Source organism: Salmo salar, chromosome ssa05, assembly GCF_905237065.1.
Source record: "Salmo salar chromosome ssa05, Ssal_v3.1, whole genome shotgun sequence".
NCBI lineage: Eukaryota > Metazoa > Chordata > Actinopteri > Salmoniformes > Salmonidae > Salmo > Salmo salar.
In genome coordinates, this window is record NC_059446.1 from 59,644,626 (window position 1) to 59,664,503 (window position 19,878).

The window sequence follows — 19,878 nt, forward strand, 5'->3', positions numbered from 1 at the left end:
GTACAGGATGGCAACAACAACTGCCCGAGTTACACCAGGAAAGCACAATCCCTCCATCAGTGCTCTGACTGTCCGCAATAGGCTGAGAGAGGCTGGACAGAGGGCTTGTAGGCCTGTTGTAAGGCAGGTCCTCACCAGACATCACCGCTAACAACGTCGCCTATGGGCACAAACCAACTGTCGCTGGACCAGATATTGCTGGCAAAAAGTGCTCTTCACCGACAAGTCACGGTTTTGTCTCACCAGGGGTGATGGTCGGATTCGCGTTTATCGTCAAAGGAATGAGCGTTACACCGAGACCTGTACTCTGGAGCGGGATCGAGTTAGAGGTGGAGGGTCCGTCATGGTCTGGTGCGTCACAGCATCATCGGACTGAGCTTGTTGTCATTGAAGGCAATCTGAACGCTGTGCATTACAGGGAAACATCCTCCTCCCTGATGTGGTACTCTTCCTGCAGGCTCATCCTGACATGACCCTCCAGCATGACAATGCCACCAGCCATACTGCCCGTTCTGTGCGTGATTTCCTGCAAGGCAGGAATGTCAGTGTTCTGCCATGGCCAACGAAGAGCCCAGATCTCAATCCCGTTGAGCATGTCTGGGACCTGTTGGATCGGAGGGTGAGGGTGAGGGCTATTCCCCCCAGAAATGTCCGGGAACTTGCAGGTGCCTTAGTGGAAGAGTGGGGTAAAATCTCACAGCAACAACTGGCAAATCTGGTGCAGTCCATGAGGAGATGCACTGCAGTACTTAGTATCTGATGTGGCCACCAGCTGCATTGACTGTTACTTTTAATTTTGACCCCCCCCCCTTTGTTCAGGGACACATTATTCCATTTATGTTAAACTTGTCCAGTTTATGTCTCAGTTGTTGAATCTTGTTATGTTCATACAAATATTCACACATGTTAAGTTTGCTGAAAATAAACGCATTTGACAGTGAGAGGATGTCTCTTTTTTTTGCTGAGTTTATATATTTTTGAATCCATTTCGAATTCAGGCTACCACTACAAAATATGGAATAAGTCAAGGGGTATGAATACTTTCTGAAGGCACTGTACCTTTTCTTTGAGCACAGCTTATGTATAATGTGTTACCTCAGTTAAAAGATCAAGGACATTGGGCCTCCCATCTTAGTGAAGAAATTTTTAATCTAGAATAAGTATATTAAATAATTGTCATGATGGGATTTCTATTTGGACATTAATTGTGCTCAGTATAGGCCTACAGTCTTTGTTTGCTTTACTGTCTTTTCATTCCACATTTTGGACATTTAGTATTTTCTGACTGGTGCTTAGCTGTTCTTTGAGCACACACAATCTACGCTAGCTGTGTTATCTGATACGGTGCCAGGTAACATCTAGATACGAGTGTGTCAGTTCAGAGAAAGTCATTGATTTAATCTGATGTCTGCAGCTAACTGCGACTAGCCTTTTCCCCATCGCATGTACTGATGACTGATGAGCGTGTTATAGAGAAATGTACTATCCCCAGTTTTATAGAGCTATAGCTTCCCTTTTTTCTTTACCTTCATCTGTCCCTCTGACATTGTGAGCGAATCACCATTTTTCGTGTGTTTATTGTCAAGCAAAACATTTAAAGATATCAACAAGGAAATTAACACGTGACGTGTTTGTCTGTACAGTTTTTATGGACAAAGAAGTGCTAACATACAGTAAACGTGCAACAAATTATAAATACAAAACAGAAAAGTAAAGCACTTACAGCATTAGGAAAAGCGCTATTATATAAATGATTATTAAAGTCAATATTATTCCATCATTAAATACAGTATCAGAACTGTAACTTGTGTCAGACTTCTCAGAACTAGTTTATGCAAATAAAATACAACCATCTCTGGACATCTCAACTTACTCTGTATACCAATCCATTGTGATCCTGTAATTAGAAAAGGTGTTTTCACCGACAGTAATAACTTAATAAATAGTACATGAACTGTACATTTATTGACCTGTTTCCTTTCAACAACATGCAGAAATCCATGACATTAGCCAGGTGCTTGTATTACCAAAAAAGGCCCACTGTTTAACACGTCATCAAGACATGAGTATCGGTATATATTTGTTGGAAGAGAAACTTTTTTTCTCCCTTTTCAGCAATGTCACATTTGTTTAATTTTAGGGGCATCAATGTTTGGGCTGCCCTGAATGTTGCTGTGGGGACCCTCAGGTCCTGCCTAAGGAAAAACATAGGATAAACACCAGGGCGTCATACAATATATTGAACATGAAGGCTGGCCCACGATCTGAGAGGTCTTGAACTCTGGCCTGGTCCATCTCACAGTAGGGAAAACTAAAGGGATGTGACTGAACAGCGAAACCATGTTGAATTTTCAATTTGGTTGAGGTTCAAGGTTAGGGTCAGTTTCAGGGTTGCCTTCATAGGACTGTCAATAAGATGCAGGCCAGTCACATTATTTTAGCCTCTCCTCTCACAGTAGGCAGCAGGAAGTGCTGCGCATGGGAAGGTGGGCGGGCAGCTTATTGTGCTGCCTGAAGCTGTTCTTCTTGTTGTTGAGCACTGGGGCGGCGGTGGCCGGGGGGGCCTTGGGGGTCTCCTGGGCAGCAGCAGGAAGCACTACACTCTCCTGCACCACATTGACCTGCTGGGGAGGAGCTTCGGGCTTGGCCACGCCCCCTTTGTTGTTGTTCTTAGTGTTCTTTTTTACTTTCTTCTCCTGGGGCTCGGTGGGGTCTGTGGGGTCCTCGGGGGCGCCTTCTAGTGAAGGTAAGGGCTCTGCAGGCAACTCTGTGGGGGTGGGCTTGCCCTCTGCCTGCTCCTCGTTGGGAATGTTCAGGTTGGAGGTGGAGCGCTTGGTGTTGGTGCAGGTGGACCTGTGTGTTGGAATGTATAAAACAAATGACCACATACAGTATGTACAAAAGCAAAGCAAATTAGTAGCAGGTATGTTTTTCTTATGCAAGCCCTTCGCTCCACAAACAGGCTGATGTTGGAACCTTACTAACTATACAGTAGTGAAATTCAATGAACAGTTCGCAGTCATATGATACAGGGCATCTTGTAGTATATCCCTACAGAAGAGATTGGTGTTGCCTCCTCCCCTGCTCCACTTACCCATTGGAGCTCCTGTCCTCTGAGTCCTTCTGTTCACTGCTGTAGCGGAGCTCTGCTGGAGTCTTAAACGACAGGTCCTTCTTCCCCTTCAGCCAATATGTCTTCATGTAGCCTTTACCCTGTGAATGGACAGAATTTAGGCAGAAATAGTACCGTGTTCATGATCCTTATGTTCAATCCCTGTCATAACTCAGCCAATGGATGGGCCACAAATGACCATTTCAGGACTTTTGAACTTTGATAAAACTCCTGAAGAGATCAAAATAAATTTTAATAGATAGATTTAAAAAATGGATTTAGTGTGGTGCATTTTTGTCTGTTTGGCAGGTGGAGCATCACAGTGCCATGATGGAACATCGTACACATACCTTCACAAAAATCTTTCCCCTCTCCTCAATTATGTAGGGCTCATGTTCCAAGTGGTCTTTGGTGGTCTGGCTTATGTGGATCTGCATGCCCTGTACATACAGACACACAGAGGTTGATGGCTGATATAGTGCAACTATTCAGCTCACTTAATGCCGCATTAAGTAGACCGCAAGTAGGTTACGAAATAAATTATTTGCTATACAGTGCTAATTGATTGCGTCTATTGGGTAAATCCATTTGAATTCAATCACTTTTTGACAGCACCCCTTTTCATTTGAACAAATCCTTCCATAAAAATGTGTCCATTGTAGAAGTGCTCAGAACGTGACCTTTGGACCTGAATGCCAAAACTTTCAAGAGATAAAGTTGCTCAAAGTTGACCTATTTTGCATACCCCACCATACCATGAGACATCCATGTCTTCATCACTGGAAAATATAAACGATTGATAATTGGTATAATTTAAAAGCTTACAAACAGGGTTGTCAAACAATTTGATAATTTCTTACTTAAAAAAATATGTAATTTTTTAACCTTAAACGTCAATTATCAAAAAATGCGGAAACTCAGATTTAAAAAAAATATTCACATACATTGTAGCTTAGACCCTATTTGACATCATCAGAGGTTTTTGTGTTGTGACCAATGTTCCCTCTAAGCTGTGCGTGGGCACGCAGCTCCCCGGGACTGCCACTCAGAAGAAATATCAGCCTGCATAGAGAAGCAAGAGATTGACCTTCACTCAACTTTCCAGAGTTTTCCCCATTAGTTAACACTATCAACATTTCCCTTTACTGTGGGAATTGTGATTGAATTAACGCAATATTAGCCACATTCAAGGCAATATACCGAAACAAAACTAAGTATGCAAGACTTAGTATGCAAAACTAATTATGCAAGAGATTTTGTTGTAGGCAGAACACATCGGAGTAGGTTTCTATTGCAATGACAGGCACAACTCAGGCCCTTACTCTACACAGACCAGTGCGCCATAACCAATCAGAGCAGCTGTAGGCCAATATGCAAATAGACCATTGCTATATATGGATCTGTGCCATTCCCTTTGAACTGGACTGTTTTTACAGCATGAGCGGTCATAAGTAGATGCGCTTGTTTTGAGATCAAAGCAAGAGCTACATGTAGCAATGTGTGCACATTTGTACATTTGTTCATATCCTTTGTTAGTTAGTAAGTTATTAGCCCAATTATAGATCATTTGTAGTCAGCAATGGGGGAGTGATTGCTTCCTACAAGAGCACAAAACGTGTGCATTTCAAGACATCAATGAAAAGCGAGTCAGGTAAATATTTTTAGTTTTAATGGGGCAGTTTTGTATTTTGAGATTAGGCATGAATAAGCTATGTAGTCAATAGGCAGAGGGTAGCATAATTTGTCTGACTCTCTGTAATAATGGTTTGGGAATAATTTTGGGTTTTATTTTGTATTGTGGTTTCTTGCATCAAACAACACATCATTTTCAGTCACCTCCTTGTCTGAAGGTCAAGTGGATAAACAGGTTAATGTCAAACCCTGCATGTTTTTTTCAAAAGTCTTATGGAATGTAGGCCTACACTGAACTGCACACATTGGCTCCTACTGTAGACTGAATGATAGAACAGCTATTTCCATGTAAACATTTTATGGGATGCATTTTCTCTGTTTTTGATGGTAGGCCAGTGGTAGGTCTACATTATGATCAAATAGCCACAGTAGCCTACTTGACCACTGTTAAAACTAACTTAAACCGGGTACAGCATCAGTGTTCACAGTAAATGCGCGCCGGAAGTTGCAAAGAATTTTCACAACGTTCAGGTTTGCGCTCAGCAGACCTGAAATTTGCTCAGTGCCTACATTCTTTTGAGGGAACATTGGTTGTGACTGCCATTGGTTGAGACACAACATGCTCTTGAATACAGAGTGGGTGTCAATCAAAGAAATAGAACATGTATGGAACCTTTTGTTTAAATCAAAAGGAATGCTGTCAAAAAGTGATTGAATTCAAATGGATTTACCCTATAGTGAGGTTATGTTCTAATGTCAGCACTCACCACCCCATTGCTCTCCATGCGGGAGGCAGTGTTGACGGTGTCTCCAAACAGACAGTAGCGAGGCATCTTCAGCCCCACCACCCCAGCCACCACCATCCCTGAGTGGATCCCTGAAGGGAAACAACACACAATGAAGTTAAACTGCTTTACTGAACCTGGATCAGTGGCTCTAGATTCAGGGTGCCTAAAGGAGTATAAATCTGGCAGCATTAACTGAGGAGCACAGTCAGGGCATGGCTAGACAATATCAAGCCTTTGACTTCCTTTTGACCGGATTATAAAGACACACCGTACAGTACAGTATGTGTATGCTTTATGTCTGTCATGTGCAGGGTTGGGTAGGTTACTATATTAATGTAATCCGTTACAGTTACAGGACAAAAATAGTAATCAGTAATGTAACGTTTGGATTACCAAAACTCAGTAACGTAATCTGGTTACTTTTGAATTACTTTCCCCCTAAGAGGCATTAAAGGAAGACAAAAAGGATCCATCAAACATAGTGGTCTCTGACTTGTGGTCAGACTCGCTCAAGTGGAACAAACTTAAACTTTCACCTTTTTTTCAATGCTGAATCGAATGTCATTGAGAAAACAGAAAGGTGCCATAATGTATTTTGTTCCGCAATCGTTCTTTATGAATTTAAAAGTAATCCAAGAAGTAATCATCTAGTTTTTCAAAAGTATCTGTAATCTGATTACAATATTTTTGCTAGTAACGTATTACAGGTTGTCACAGATTTCTTCGTCGTCAGACGATATAGCGAAATCATCGTCGGAGAACATGGACCAATACGCAGAGGAGTTAGTGCTCATCATCTTAATTTATTAAATGAATGTGCACACGTGAAACCAAGAACAACGAATGACAGTTTCGCAGGCTATAACTAGCAGTGCAAAATACAACTACCCACAACCTACCCAACAAACACACACCTACTTATAGGACTCCCAATCAGAGGCAACTAGAAACACCTGCCTCCAATTGAGAGTCCAGCACCCAAAACTACACATAGAAAAACAAACCTAGAACCTATACCAAAACTAACACACCCCACTACACCACACACAAAACCCCATAATACAAAACAAATATACCTCTGCCACGTCCTGACCAAATATATTACAAATAATACCTAAATATTGGTCAGGACGTGACACAGGTAAAGTTTTTTTGTAATCAGATAACATGTAGTAATTATATTTCTATGGTAAGGCCCACTCCTGTCTACACTGTCTGTGCCATAAAAATAGAGTGACTAGATTGTATTTCAATGGTCTCTGCTCACCGACTCTGATCTGGATGTTGTCTCCAGTGGAGGGGTCTTTGAGGTGGTCGATGGAGCTCAGCATGTCCAGGGCCATGTCACATATGTGGTGGGCATGGAAGGTTGTTTTATTGGGCACGCCTGCTACCACCATGTAGGCATCTCGGATGGTCTCCACCTGAATCCAGGGAAATAAGAGTCAAGTAGTATGTTTAGAAGCATTACTGTATAAATGATATCCTACCAATGAAACAAACTAAATATTCCACTCTGTAAAACATTGCTACAGCCACTCAATGCATGATAGTAGAGTCTGTGTTCTCCTTTTTGGTCCAGCCAACCTTGGTTGAGTATTCAGGCATATTGTTCCCAAAGAGGCCCTTGTTTTGTATTGTCCCAGTCATTCACCTTGTAGACGTTGTGCTTCTCGCTGAGCGTGTCGAAGACGATGTAGATCTCGTTAAGCATGTCCACCACCTGCATGGGCGTGATGTGGATGCAGATCTCGTTGAACTTCACCACGTCGCTGAATAGGATGGTCACGTCCGGGAACACCTGGGAAACGGAAAGGAAATACCAGCACACTTAAATGCTTGGCATTTTACTGTGGTGTTTCTTCTGGCTTGATAGAAATGAGGTGGCTAGTTGGAATCCAATTGAGCCTTATTGTCATTGAATGTTCTGAGCCAACATGGAGGATAGTTTCCTCTACAAATTCTATGGCTGTGTCTGAAATGGCACCCTATTGCCTATATAGTGCATTACTTTTGACCAGAGCCTGGGCCCTATATAGTGCAATATATAGGGAATGGGGTGCCATTTTGGATGCACCCTGTATATCTGTATATGTATCTGTACATTTATGACTGTGGGTTAGTACCTGGCATGTCTCCAGGGCCGTGATACCCTTCCTGAGCCGGTCAGCCACAGCTTTGGGGATCATGGCGTAGAGGAGGGAGTCTCCTCTCTTCTTCTCCTCGTCCAGCTTCTTGATGATCTCCTGGAGCTGGGCGTACTTCTGCTGCTCCTGGAGTGGGAGGAGCCACCAGAGAGAGAGAGCTGTCAGTCAACTAACTCCTCATCCTTCTTCAAATCCAGCCCCGCCCTTGAGATGGTCTTTGCCTCTCCCTTTCAGAGTGAACTATACACTGCATGTGTCTTTATTTGTAACTTTGAAAATGAAGCTGCCTATGAGCAGGACTGTTTGTGGGTATAGTAGTATGTCTTGCATTCTTAGATGAGGAAAACTTGGCCCAGTTAGTAGAGGAGTTATCTGATAATGTTAACAATGTACCAAAGTACGGTTGTGTGCTATTCCTATTCTAAAGGGTGGTATGTGGTATATATGAAATGTGTATGACTTACCTGGTCAAGAGCCAGCTGAAGTTCAGCCGACTGCTGTGTTCCGGCTAAGATGAGCTCTCGGCTGGAGTCGTGTAGGTTCAGATCGTTCACATAGACACCCATTTTAATCATGTCCTCCACTGTCTCTATACTGGAAGAGGAATAAAAAGGAGGAAGAGGAATGAGAGAGACAGCAAGAATGGAGTGAGTGGCAGAAAGGGAGATAAGAAGGGATTGGAAAGGTAGAGGGAAGCAGATAAACGCAACATGCAACAGTTTCAACGATTTCAGCGATTTTACTGAGTTACAGTTCATATGCCCACCCAATTGGAAGCCAGGCCCAGCCAATCAGAATGAGTTTTTCCCCACAAAAAAGGCTTTATTTCAGACAGCAATACTCCTCAGCTTTATCAGCTGTCTGGGTGGCTGGTCTCAGATTATCCCGCAGGTGATGAAGCCAGATGTGGAGCTCCTGTGCTGACGTGGTTACACGTGGTTGTGAGGCCGATTGGATGTACTGACAAATTCTCTAAAATTACGTTGGAGGTGGCTTATGGTAGAGAAATTAACATTAAATTATCTGGCAACAGCTCTGGTGGATTTTTCTGCAGTCATCATGCCAATTGCAAGCTCGCTCAAAACTTAAGACATCTGTGCCATTGTGTTGTGTGACAAAACTGCACATTTTAGAGTGGCCTTTTATTGTTCCCAGCACAAGGTGCACCTGTGTAATGATCATGCTGTTTAATCAGCTTCTTGATATACCAGACCTGTCAGGTGGATGGATTACCTTGGCAAAGGAGAAATGCTCACTAACAGGGATGTAAACAAATTTCTGCACAAAATTGGAGAGAAATAAGCTTTTGTGCGTATAGAACATTTCTGGGATCTTTTATTTCCGCTCATGAAACATGGGACCAAAAATATATTAAGCATACTGAACATATTTATAGGCATATAGTAATATTATAAATATAGCATATCATTGTTTTTATTATTTTCATATGCTAATATACACAGCGTGAGCGTAAGGACTATCTAAAGTAAGTGTTGGAGCCAAATTCCCTTACGTTCAGTCTCATTATGAACATTTATGGTTTGTCTTATTAGAATCGTAAAACATTGATTTATTGAAATCTTTCAAGTCTGCCCCCGCTCCCCCTCTCTGGTGCTCGAGGTCGCCAGGCTGCTTATCATTACGCACACCTGTCACCATCGTTACTCGCATCAGCGCTTCATTGGACTCACCTGGATTCATCACGTTATTAATTACCTCCCCTATATCTGTCACTTCCTCAGTTTCTTTCCCGAGCCAGCATTAATGTCGTTATGTTTCCCTTGTCCAGAAGTTGTCAGTGTTTTGTTTCATGTCGGTTATTTATTAAATATTCAGTCCCTGTACTTGCTTCTCATCTCGCAGCGTCTTTCCTTACAGAATGCTGACAAGACAATTTGAAGCATCAGGGAGTTTTTTGTTTTTGTTGGTGACGTTGGGTCCGGGTGCAGCGTCTGTCCTTACAGAAATCATGTTTTGGGTTTTCTATTATGGTAATCATGGGTATTTGAAAGCAATCAAATCAAACTTTATTTGTCACATGCGCCAAATATAACAATGAAATGCTTACAGTGAAATGCTTACTTACAAGCCCTTAACCAACAATGCAGTTCAAGAAAGAGTTAAGAAAATATTTACCAACTAAACTAAAGTATAAAATAATAAAAAGTAACACAATAAAGAAACAATAACAAGGTACCGGTATGCAGGGGTTAGTTGAGGTAATTTGTACATGTAGGTAGGGGTAAAGTAAATATGCATAGATAATAGACAGTGAGTAGCAGCAGTGTAAAAACAAATGGAGGTGGAGGGGGTCAATGTAAATAGTCCGGGTGGCGATTTGATTAATTGTTCAGCAGTCTTATGGCTTGGGGGTAGAAGCTGTTAAGGAGCCTTTTGGTCCTAGAGTTGCTGCTCCGGCACCGCTTCCCATGCGGTAGCGAACTACTTGGCGCTCCGGCACCGCTTGCCGTGCGGTAGCAGAGAGAACAGTCTATGACTTGGGTGACTGGAGTCTTATACAATTTTTTGGGCTTTCCTCTGACACCGCCTAGTATATAGGTCCTGGATGGCAGGAAGCTTTGCCCCAGTGATGTACTGGGCCGTACGCACTACCCTCTGTAGCGCCTTAAGGTCAGATGCCGAGCAGTTGCCATACCAGGCGGTGAAGCAACCGGTCAGGATGCTCTCGATGGTGCAGCTGTAGAACTTTTTGAGGATCTGGGGACCCATGCCAAATCTCCTGAGGGGGAAAAGGTGTTGTCGTGCCCTCTTCACTACTGTCTTCGTGTGTTTGGACCATGAAGGTTCAATGGTGATGTGGACACCAAGGAACTTGAAACTCTTGACCCACTCCACTACAGCCACATCGATGTTAATGGGGGCCTGTTCGGCCCGCCTTTTCCTGTAGTTCACAATCAGCTCCTTTGTCTTGCTCACATTGAGGGTCTAGGCCCTAGATTCTAGGGTATCCGGAATGATGCTGTTGATGTGAGCCATGACGAGCCTTTCAAAGCACTTCATGGCTACCAACGTGAGTGCTACGGGGCGGTAATCATTTAGGCAGGTTACCTTCGCTTCCTTGGGCACAGGGACTATTGTGGTCTGCTTGAAACATGTAAGTATTACAGACTCTGTCAGGGAGAGGTTGAAAATGTCAGTGAAGACACTTGACAGTTGGTCTGCGCATGCTTTGAGAGTACACGTCCTGGCAATCCATCTGGCCCCACGGCTTTGTGAATGTTGACCTGTTTAAAGGGTCTTGCTCACATCGGCTATGGAGAGTGTTATCACACAGTCGTCCGGTACAGCTGGTGCTCTATGCATGCTTCAGTGTTGATTTGCCTCAAAGCAAACATGTCACTGTGCAGCTCGCAGATGGTTTTCCCTTTGTAGGCCGTAATAGTTTCAAGCCCTGCAACATCCGACAAGCGTCAGAGCCAGTGTAGTAGGATTCAATCTTAATCCTGTATTGACACTTTGCCTGTTTGATGGTTCGTCTGAGGGCGTAGCGGGATTTCTTATAAGCGTCCGGATTTGTGTCCCACTCCTTGAAAGCGGTAACTCTAGTCTTTAGCTTGATGTGGATGTTGCCTGTAATCCATGGCTTCTGCTTGGGATATGTATGTACAGTCACTGTGGGGACGACGTCGTCAATGCACTTATTGATGAAGCCGATGACTGAGGTGGTATACTCCTCAATGCCATACGATGAATCCCAGAACATATTCCAGTCTGTGCTAGCAAAACAGTCCTGTAGTGTAGCATCCGCGCCATCTGACCACTTCCGTATTACGCGAGTCACTGGTACTTCCTGCTTTAGTTTTTGCTTGTAAGCATGAACCAGAAGGATAGAATTATGGTCAAATTTGCCAAATGGAGCCTTACCTGGGCACACCCCCTTCTTCCCATGTTCCCCTTCCCTATACCTAATTTGTGGTTTGGTGTTATGGCTCAGGTAGGCCTGGATGGACTATAGTCGATGAAAGGATCTGTGTTTGTAAAATACCTTTTTGTTTGTTTTTATACTATCGAAGCTTTGGATTCTCCTTTTTTGGTTGCTTTGTAAACGCGTCTGACCGTGGCATCACATAGCTGTAGCCTCAAGGCAAGTTTTGAATTGGATTACATATTGCCTTTATAGTCAGATAATGACTAGGTACTGTAAGGATGTTGTGGGTTGTCTTACATGGGCGTACTGAGGAAGATGAGCGAGTCCCACTGGGGGACGTACTTCATTTGACCCTTCAGGTGGAGGGGCTTCTTGGGAGGTTCCCTCATATCCTCGAAGATGGTTTCACTGCACTTCCCTGGGGATGACGAAGAGCAGGGTGGGGTCATCCACAGACATAGAACTTGGAAACATTGGTTTGAAATGTAGAATTGTCACCAACAATTCCAAGACCATTTACACTCTAGTTATTCAAAATAGACAGGGCAATCACTGACTGTTTTGATTCAGGCCTTGTGTTGGATTTCTGTACCCCTTTCAAATTTAGGAGAACAAAGCTATGTAGCATGTAAGCTTATTTTGGTGAGCTGGACAGGTGGGAAGATAGATAAAAAGAAGTGTGGAGGGCGAGGAAGAAGGGGTTCTCACCGGTGACAGTCTGGAAGGCGAGCAGCTCGATGTCCTCTCCCCCTGAGTTGGCTGAGCTGTTGTACTGAGTCAGAGCACTGCTGAACTCCTGGTCCCCCTTCATCTCCTCCACAGACTTCACATCTAATGGGCCAGAGGAAAGGATGGAATGAATGACGGAGGGAGGGAATGACTGAGTTAGGGAGGGAGAATGGGTGGCTGAGTGAGTGACATTTGTTTTATGCATTTCACTCATGCTTATAACAGCACTGACAGAGAGATGATTTATTGTTACACATATTGGAAGACTTTCAAAGCCCAGTGCAGTCAAAAATGAGATTTTCCTGTGTTTTATATATATTTCCACACTATGAGGTTGGAATAATACTGTGAAATTATGAAAATGATTATAATACCCTTTTAGTGTAAGAGCTGTTTGAAAGGACTGCTTGAAATGTCAGCCTTTTTGGTGGGATGGAGTTTTGGCCTGCCTGTTGACATCACCAGGCAGTAGGTTAAGTGAATAGACCAATAAGAATGAGAGTTCCAAACCTCTCTGCAAATAACAGCTAGTTTTCCCCTCCCCACTCCCAGACAGTCCTAGCAAAATTCTTGTTTAAGAAATTGCTCTTTACTAAGAAGCTATTTTTCTTTCCTTTTGATAATTTTAGTTGAAACAATCACAGTAACTTACTTAATTGTTACCCAGAAACAATTTGATATTGAGATAAAACAGCTGCATTTGACCTAAATTAATCAAAATCACTTAAACATTAGACATGTGCTTCAGATTGTTAGGGACAAAGTACTCCCCTCTCCTGTCGGTTGACTGTGGCGACGGGCGGACCCTTGACTTCTCTGTACCTCTCTCTTCCTCTCTCTTGGGTTTCTCGCTCTCCTCTTTTCCCTCATCTTCCTTTTCCTTGCTCAGTTTAGGGACATTCACCTTCTGCTTGCTCTCCACCACAGCTTTGGACAGTAGCTCAAACACATTGTTAAGGTGGGTGTAGATCTGAGGGGAAGCATGGAAACAGATGACTTCAGTCAAATCCAGGGCCCGTATTCACAAAGCGTCTCAGAGTAGGATTGCCGATCTAGGATCAGGTCCACACTGTCCATGTAACCTTATTTATTGTGATTATGAAGGCAATTTTGATCCTATATCAGCACTCTTACTCTGAGATTCTTTATTCTGAGACTGGCCCTGATACATGCAGACATAGTGATGCTTAAAGGTCCCACACAGGTATCCTATTTCCCAAGTAAAAATAGCCTTTGAATGACAAAAACATCACCCATAATATTTGTACACTATTAAAATGCTCAGAATTGAAGAAATGTTACCGTTTCTCTCATTTCTAACTATCAGGAAGCCTGAAAGAACAGGCTGAGTGGGCAGGGAGCTCATGAGCTCGCCTTGACTGACAGCTCTTTAAAATGCTCTTGTGGTCTTTGTAACAAGGTAAACAATGGGCCACATGTCATTGATGACCAGGTAAACAATGGGCCACATGTCATTCCTAGCCTACATTGTAGGCTCAACCCATTTTCTCTGCAAAATGCTCTCATAGTCAACAGAACTGTTGGATATCAGACAAACAGCAGCAACACACAATTGCATTTCTATTGTTTTATAACTAATTACAGAATACAGCTCACTGATACACTTCTTCACAAGAATAGTAATGCCTGAGCGATCTTAGAAGCTTACACATAAGAGAATATGCAAACAGCATACAATAAGTGTACTGGACAATTTATTGGTGCCTCTGCATTAAATCAAATAACATTTTATTGGTCACATACACATATTTAGCAGATGTTATTGCGGGTGTAGTGAAATGCTTGCATTATAAATAATATGTTCAGAATTGTATGTATTGATCAGACATTTATTTGATCATTTACAATAGGACAGCATAGCCCAAAATATTGATCAACATGAACACTCATGGGAAATAATGGTGAGAAATAATGGTGAGACATCATTTGACATAAAAAAAATAATTAGAGCCATAAGCCTAATATAGGCACCCAGCCACCCTAGTGTCCAGGACCCCATTGATTCGTACAACTTGTAACACTAATCTCCCATCCAAATGCTAGAAAAAAACATAGAAATGAACAAAATGTGATATCATATCATGTAAAAGTTAATTACTTAGGCTTTAGGTAATGCAACCAACCACAGAGATTGATGGGGAGGGGAGGGGGACCCATGTACCCCGCTTCAATCAAGCAGACTTCAGTCACCCACTTGGCTTCAGTCACACCCAAGATTGAAGCGGGACACTATGGCCTCCTCCTTGTCAGAACTCTCACACTGGGCAAACAGGGGTCCTGGGATGGACAGCTCACACAGCTTCCCCACATACTGTAACATGCTGGATCAAGCATGACCTTGTTGAAGAGGAGATCCAGGAATCTGTCTACGGAGCCTGTAATGTTTTTGAAAAGGGAAATGTTTGTTAAATGGGTAGTGAATTTATTTTCCTTTATTTACTGTTCCGAGTTATGATGCTATCAATTTGTTGATGTAGTGATCTATTCATTTTACAATGTGTTTTCTGGTGTTTTTTAAGTACTCAATTTGAAATATGCAATATTTGATTGTGCACTTTTTTGTGAAACGTTTCAATGTTTGTATTTCAAATTTTTGTGTGCCTGAAATGCTCAATTGGTGCAGATTTGAAATGAACAGTAGTGCTTCATTTGTTTTTTGGTTTATCTGTACTTACACTATTTATATTTGTGAACATTTTTACAACACAGTTGTCTTTACATTTTGAATGCTTAGAAGGACAGGACAATGTTCCAATTCACAAACTTATCAAGAGAACATCCCTGGTCATCTCTACTGCCTCTGATCTGGCGGACTCACTAAACACAAACGCTTCATTTGAAAATTATGTCTGAAGTGTTGGAGTGTGTCCCTAGCTTTCAGTAAATAAAATCTAAAGAAAACTGTGCCGTCTGGTTTGCTTAATAAGTCATTTAAAATGATTTATACTTTTACTTTTGATACTTAAATATTTTAGCAATTATATTTACTTTTGATACGTAAGTATATTTCTAACTAAATACTTTTAGACGTTTAGTCAAGTAGTATTTTACTGGGTGACTTTCACTTTTACTTGAGTAATTTTCTATTAACATCATCATTACTTTTACTCAAGTATGAGAATTGGGTACTTTTTCCACCACAGGAAATGAATAAAATGGCTTACAGTATGTTGGGTCTGTCTTCACATGTTTCACAGCATATCCCCCCCTTCTTTGCCTTTGGAAAGTAGATTTTGTGTCACAGCATTCCTGCTGTGGTGGTTGCCTGGGAAGCTGTGCAGACAAAATAGATGTTGAATTTTCTAAAATGTCTGTCATTACAGCTTGATGATAGTGAAAAGACCAAAAAGAGATGAAAGGTGAAAATCATAATGATACTTACATTATGGTCAGCGCTTGCAAGACCCACTGTTCCACTGTCACTGATGGTATTGCATCCGTCTTTAGTATTAGCTTCCTGGCAAGACCAATCGAATATTCTCCCCAATTGATAAAGCAACTTCGCTCAAAATGTGCACTGCACACCCGTGACATAATTGTAATTTTCGGTGCAGCCTGTCCACCCAAAATAAAAATGAGACACTGCTATTGGATGTCTTCTTTCTTCAGAAAATAGTGTAACGTTAAATTTACACTATGGCATCCAGTCACAATGTGCTTTTTCCGGCATGCTGGTAAGTAGCTTGGTAGCTAACAGTCACACCACAGATGAAAGGCTACCAGTATATTTAAAAAATATATATTATTTGGTCGTACGTTCTGCTTGAGCTAGCTACTAGTAGCTTGCCTACGGTTTGTAAACAAAGCCAAAGCAAGGCGTAGGAACACATGCAATTATGGTTTTAAGGCGGTACATATTTAAATGATTTAAGATGATAAGACGCTACCATTGGTGTATTACATTTCCGGCTTTTATGTGACGTTGGATGAAGCATGAAGTAAATCCTTGGTAATGCGTGACTGAATCCAAGCGTTTGACAAGGGGGAGGGGACCAGTAACTTTATGATCAAACATTATCAATGTGCCAGCGACAGCCATTCTTCATACTTGGGTTATCCTACCTTGAACTGATTTCATCCAAATATCATCCAATGGACCATTAAAGGGGGTTGTTGAATGTTACTAAATAATCACTAAAAAAACTCTCTGGATTGACAACAATAGCCTAGGTAAGTGGAAAAACCATACCAAATGTAACAGAACACTCATCCCCCTCTCTTCTCTCCTGTACTCACGTTGTCCCAGCTGAACTCCAGCATGGGCCGCACCAGGGTGAACTCTTCGTTGACCTTCTTGCCCTGCAGGTCGGAGAAGACCTCCTTTAGGCCGTCCCCAATGCGGTACATGGTCATGTCCCGGCGGAAGATCACACTAAAGGGGAACATGTCGAAAAAGATGCCCCTCTTCATGGGTAACTTCTCGTACCCCGGGGCCGTCTTCTGCTGGGGCATGCGGTGCTTGAAGGCAGCGTTGTCAAAGTTCATCTTGTAGATCTGCGGCAAAGAGACATCACGGCAACACAGCTGTGAGGATCTTAAGGTTGTGAGTATCATGACAATGGGGCCTGAAACTAAAGTTGTTTCACAATGGTGCAAACAGTAGCACTTGGAAAGTGATGCACTCCTAGGTCGGAGGAGTTACTTGCGCGTGCGCTGGGGTGTACATAAAATAGTTGAAAAGAAGTAGCTTCAGATAGGTAGATGCCCACAGTACAGTACATACCACATAGGTCATCTTCTCAGTCTCCTCTTTGGACAGGATCTCAACTTCAATGTCTGTATTGTAGAACTGCCTTCCCACTTGAGACAGCTGGCCTACAGTATGGGAAGAGAGAACAAGTATTTTTACAGTTTGGAGATGTGTGACATGCATCCTATGTATAGTATTACCAAATATAATATAGTGCGTTCAGAAAAAGAGTGTTTGCTATGTTTGTCCTCTGTGGTGCTCCCTACCTACCTTTGACAAACTGGGTGAAGCCCTTGCGGGTGCTGCGGTAGTGCAGGGTGAGGCTGGTCTCACACTCCTCCTCCACACAGAAGCTGGGAGGCTGCACCTTGGGGAAGGAGAAGCGGAAGTACTCGTGCAGGTTGTCCAGCTCATTGATGAAGTCACGCACATTACGCCCCAACACCTGGATGAATGGATAAGGGATAAATAATGACATTACACACACACACACACACACACACACACACACACACACACACACACACACACACACACACACACACACACACACACACACACACACACACACACACACACACACACACACACACACACCAGTGTATTGATCATTGATTAGGGCCAATTATGCCTAGTATTAAAACTAAGACACTTGAGGAGGGCCACTACGCACTAGGTCACCTTGAGAATCCTCTCGTAGCCGTAGTTCCCGATCCTCTTCACCATGTAAACCCCGAAGGCATACATGAGCTCATCATGGGTCTTCCCCAGGACCTCCCCTGCTGCCTTGGCCAGCCGGAGGATCAGGTTGTCACTGCAGGGGAAGAAGGAAGATACTTAGATATGACATTTACATTGACATTTTAGTCGTTTAGCAGATGCTCTTATCCAGAGCGACTTACAGTTAGTGCATTCATTGACCTGTCTATCAGGAAAGAGATTCAAGTGAAACCTCAAGTGACTTAGTTTCCTGGTGAAGTTAGAATATAAAGTAAATATGACGCATATGATGGGTACAGAGATGTAGTTAGCCCCGACAGTTAGATGGGATATGGCCGTACTTGTACATCTGATGGCGGACAAACTTGAGATGCGGTATCTCTGCCCGGGCCTCTATCAGTCTCCATACATCTTCTCCGTACGACTCGTTGATATAATCATTCACTGCTTCCAAGTACAGGCCGTACATCTTAAGGGGGTTGGGAACCTCCAGATTTCTGCCAAGTTTAACTGCTTTACTGAGGAATGGTAAGGAAAGAAGAAGTGTAAAACATCTGCAGTCTGAGTCATTTTGCATATAGGATGGACTAGATGTTAGAAACTATGAAGTCCCTCATTATTCACTGCCACAAATATTTTCAAAAATCAATAAATCATCCCTTTTGGGTATCCTGAGCAAGATTAAAATCTTGCTCTACACACAGCTCTACTCTAGTACATGTGCAGTACTTGCACTTCACATGTAGTATTTAACCGATGAGTAAAAAGGAGAAAATCAATCTCACACCTATATCAAAAATACATTTTCACATGGACACAAATCATGTGTACATATACAGGCACAATGAGTTACTTTACACTCTTACCCTGAGGTTTGAGTGTCAGGTAACCTCCTCAAACACCTCCCTACCTCTGCACACTGTTACACAATACTCTTTTGTCAGTGTTGATCAGAAGACTTTTACAATAGCACAAGATTATTCTTTAAAGACTAATCGTTAAATAAGACACTACACTGCACAGTACTGCCTCTAGTCTATGGCACCTCGGACCTAAAATTGTCCGGAATCTATGTTCCACACCATTTAGCCAGCTAACACAAATGTTTCCCCATAGTATATCAAAGGTTTTCCAAAAGAAAAAGCAGAAGAAGAGGGTGAAAATATGGGTCCCTTACCTGCAGTCCCTCAGTGGTATGTAATTCGCTGGTCCAACTGCGGGAGCGAACACCAAAATGCTGCTCCCTGCTCTGACTGGCCAAACACCTGCTCGTGACACGGGCCCTCTTCAGACACTTCTCTATCAAGTCAATGGGTGGCAGGGCCTAAAATAAGAGCACCAAGGCATGTTTCTGGCAGGTACCAAAGAAAAGGTAATAGTGGTGACTTTCTAGCTCGCTGAAGACATAGCAGGCCAATGTGTGTGTGTACTGTAAGTCTGTGTTTGGATCTTGGTTATGAATGCCAAAAGGAAAAGTGCGTGGGCTTATTGTGGGGAATCTCTCAAGAGGGGCATGCCCCCCCTGTGATATAAGTCTAAATGTTTTATATAAATCCATATACTGTTTAATTGTACATATAGGGCTGTGGACTATGAAGTGCATTGTGACAAATATATATACTTTAAACATAAGTAGGCTCTCTAAGCCTAGGTTAAGGGATGGGCAACGTCTGGAGCAGCCCTTCAATGGATTTTCAGGGTTTGATTTGTTCATTAAAATAGTCGTTTTTTTATCTAAATAAATAAAAAATGAATGTGTTGGAGCATTGGTGTAGCCTAGGCTACAGATGCTCGTGAAGTGCTCTATTGTAATGCTATGCTAAACGCACCCGTTCTCAGAACCCGCGGGACAATTGTGTCTCTCATGTTGCATGTACGGTTGGATTGAGAAAGCCCTGTGAGTGTGAACATTGTCTTGATGGTGATAGTATGCTTGTCTTTAAAACGTTTCTATAGCCCTCAGTTAATGTAAATTGGTTACGAGCAGCCCTGCTTATTGAGGCAATGGTTTTGCACGTTCTATAAACTCTGAAGGCGAGGGAGAGTATATATCAGCTATGTTGTTAGCCTGTAGGGCAGGCTATAGACCTATTGCACAAGTAGGCCAAATCTACCCGTAGCCTGTTTCCAAAAACCAAATCCTTTGGGAT

The 19,878-nt window shown here is 42.6% G+C and overlaps 1 protein-coding gene across 1 annotated transcript; it reads right to left on the bottom strand.

Annotated features, from left to right (window-relative positions):
* Positions 1-1,673: 1,673 nt before the first annotated feature.
* LOC106605334 (soluble guanylate cyclase 88E-like) lies at positions 1,674-19,256 on the bottom strand. Its single transcript, XM_045717734.1, has 17 exons — positions 18,906-19,256; positions 18,070-18,246; positions 17,690-17,822; positions 17,279-17,453; positions 17,042-17,133; positions 16,555-16,812; positions 13,028-13,267; positions 12,277-12,667; positions 11,866-11,986; positions 8,144-8,273; positions 7,659-7,805; positions 7,187-7,333; positions 6,800-6,956; positions 5,512-5,621; positions 3,463-3,552; positions 3,095-3,213; positions 1,674-2,853 (listed from the first exon to the last, which is right to left on the bottom strand). Exons 2-17 carry the CDS (start codon positions 18,195-18,197, stop codon positions 2,451-2,453), a joined length of 2,841 nt encoding a protein of 946 aa, XP_045573690.1. The 5' UTR covers positions 18,198-18,246; positions 18,906-19,256; the 3' UTR covers positions 1,674-2,450.
* Positions 19,257-19,878: the final 622 nt, after the last annotated feature.

Excerpts from the sequence above, each read along its gene's own strand:
- LOC106605334 (XM_045717734.1), bottom strand. The coding sequence starts at position 18,197 with ATGTACGGCCTGTACTTGGAAGCAGTGAATGATTATATCAACGAGTCG. Across the intron at positions 7,334-7,658 it reads CGGCCCTGGAGACATGCCAG|GTGTTCCCGGACGTGACCAT; the intron begins GTACTAACCCAC and ends TCCGTTTCCCAG. Across the intron at positions 3,553-5,511 it reads GCATGGAGAGCAATGGGGTG|GGCATGCAGATCCACATAAG; the intron begins GTGAGTGCTGAC and ends CTGTATGTACAG.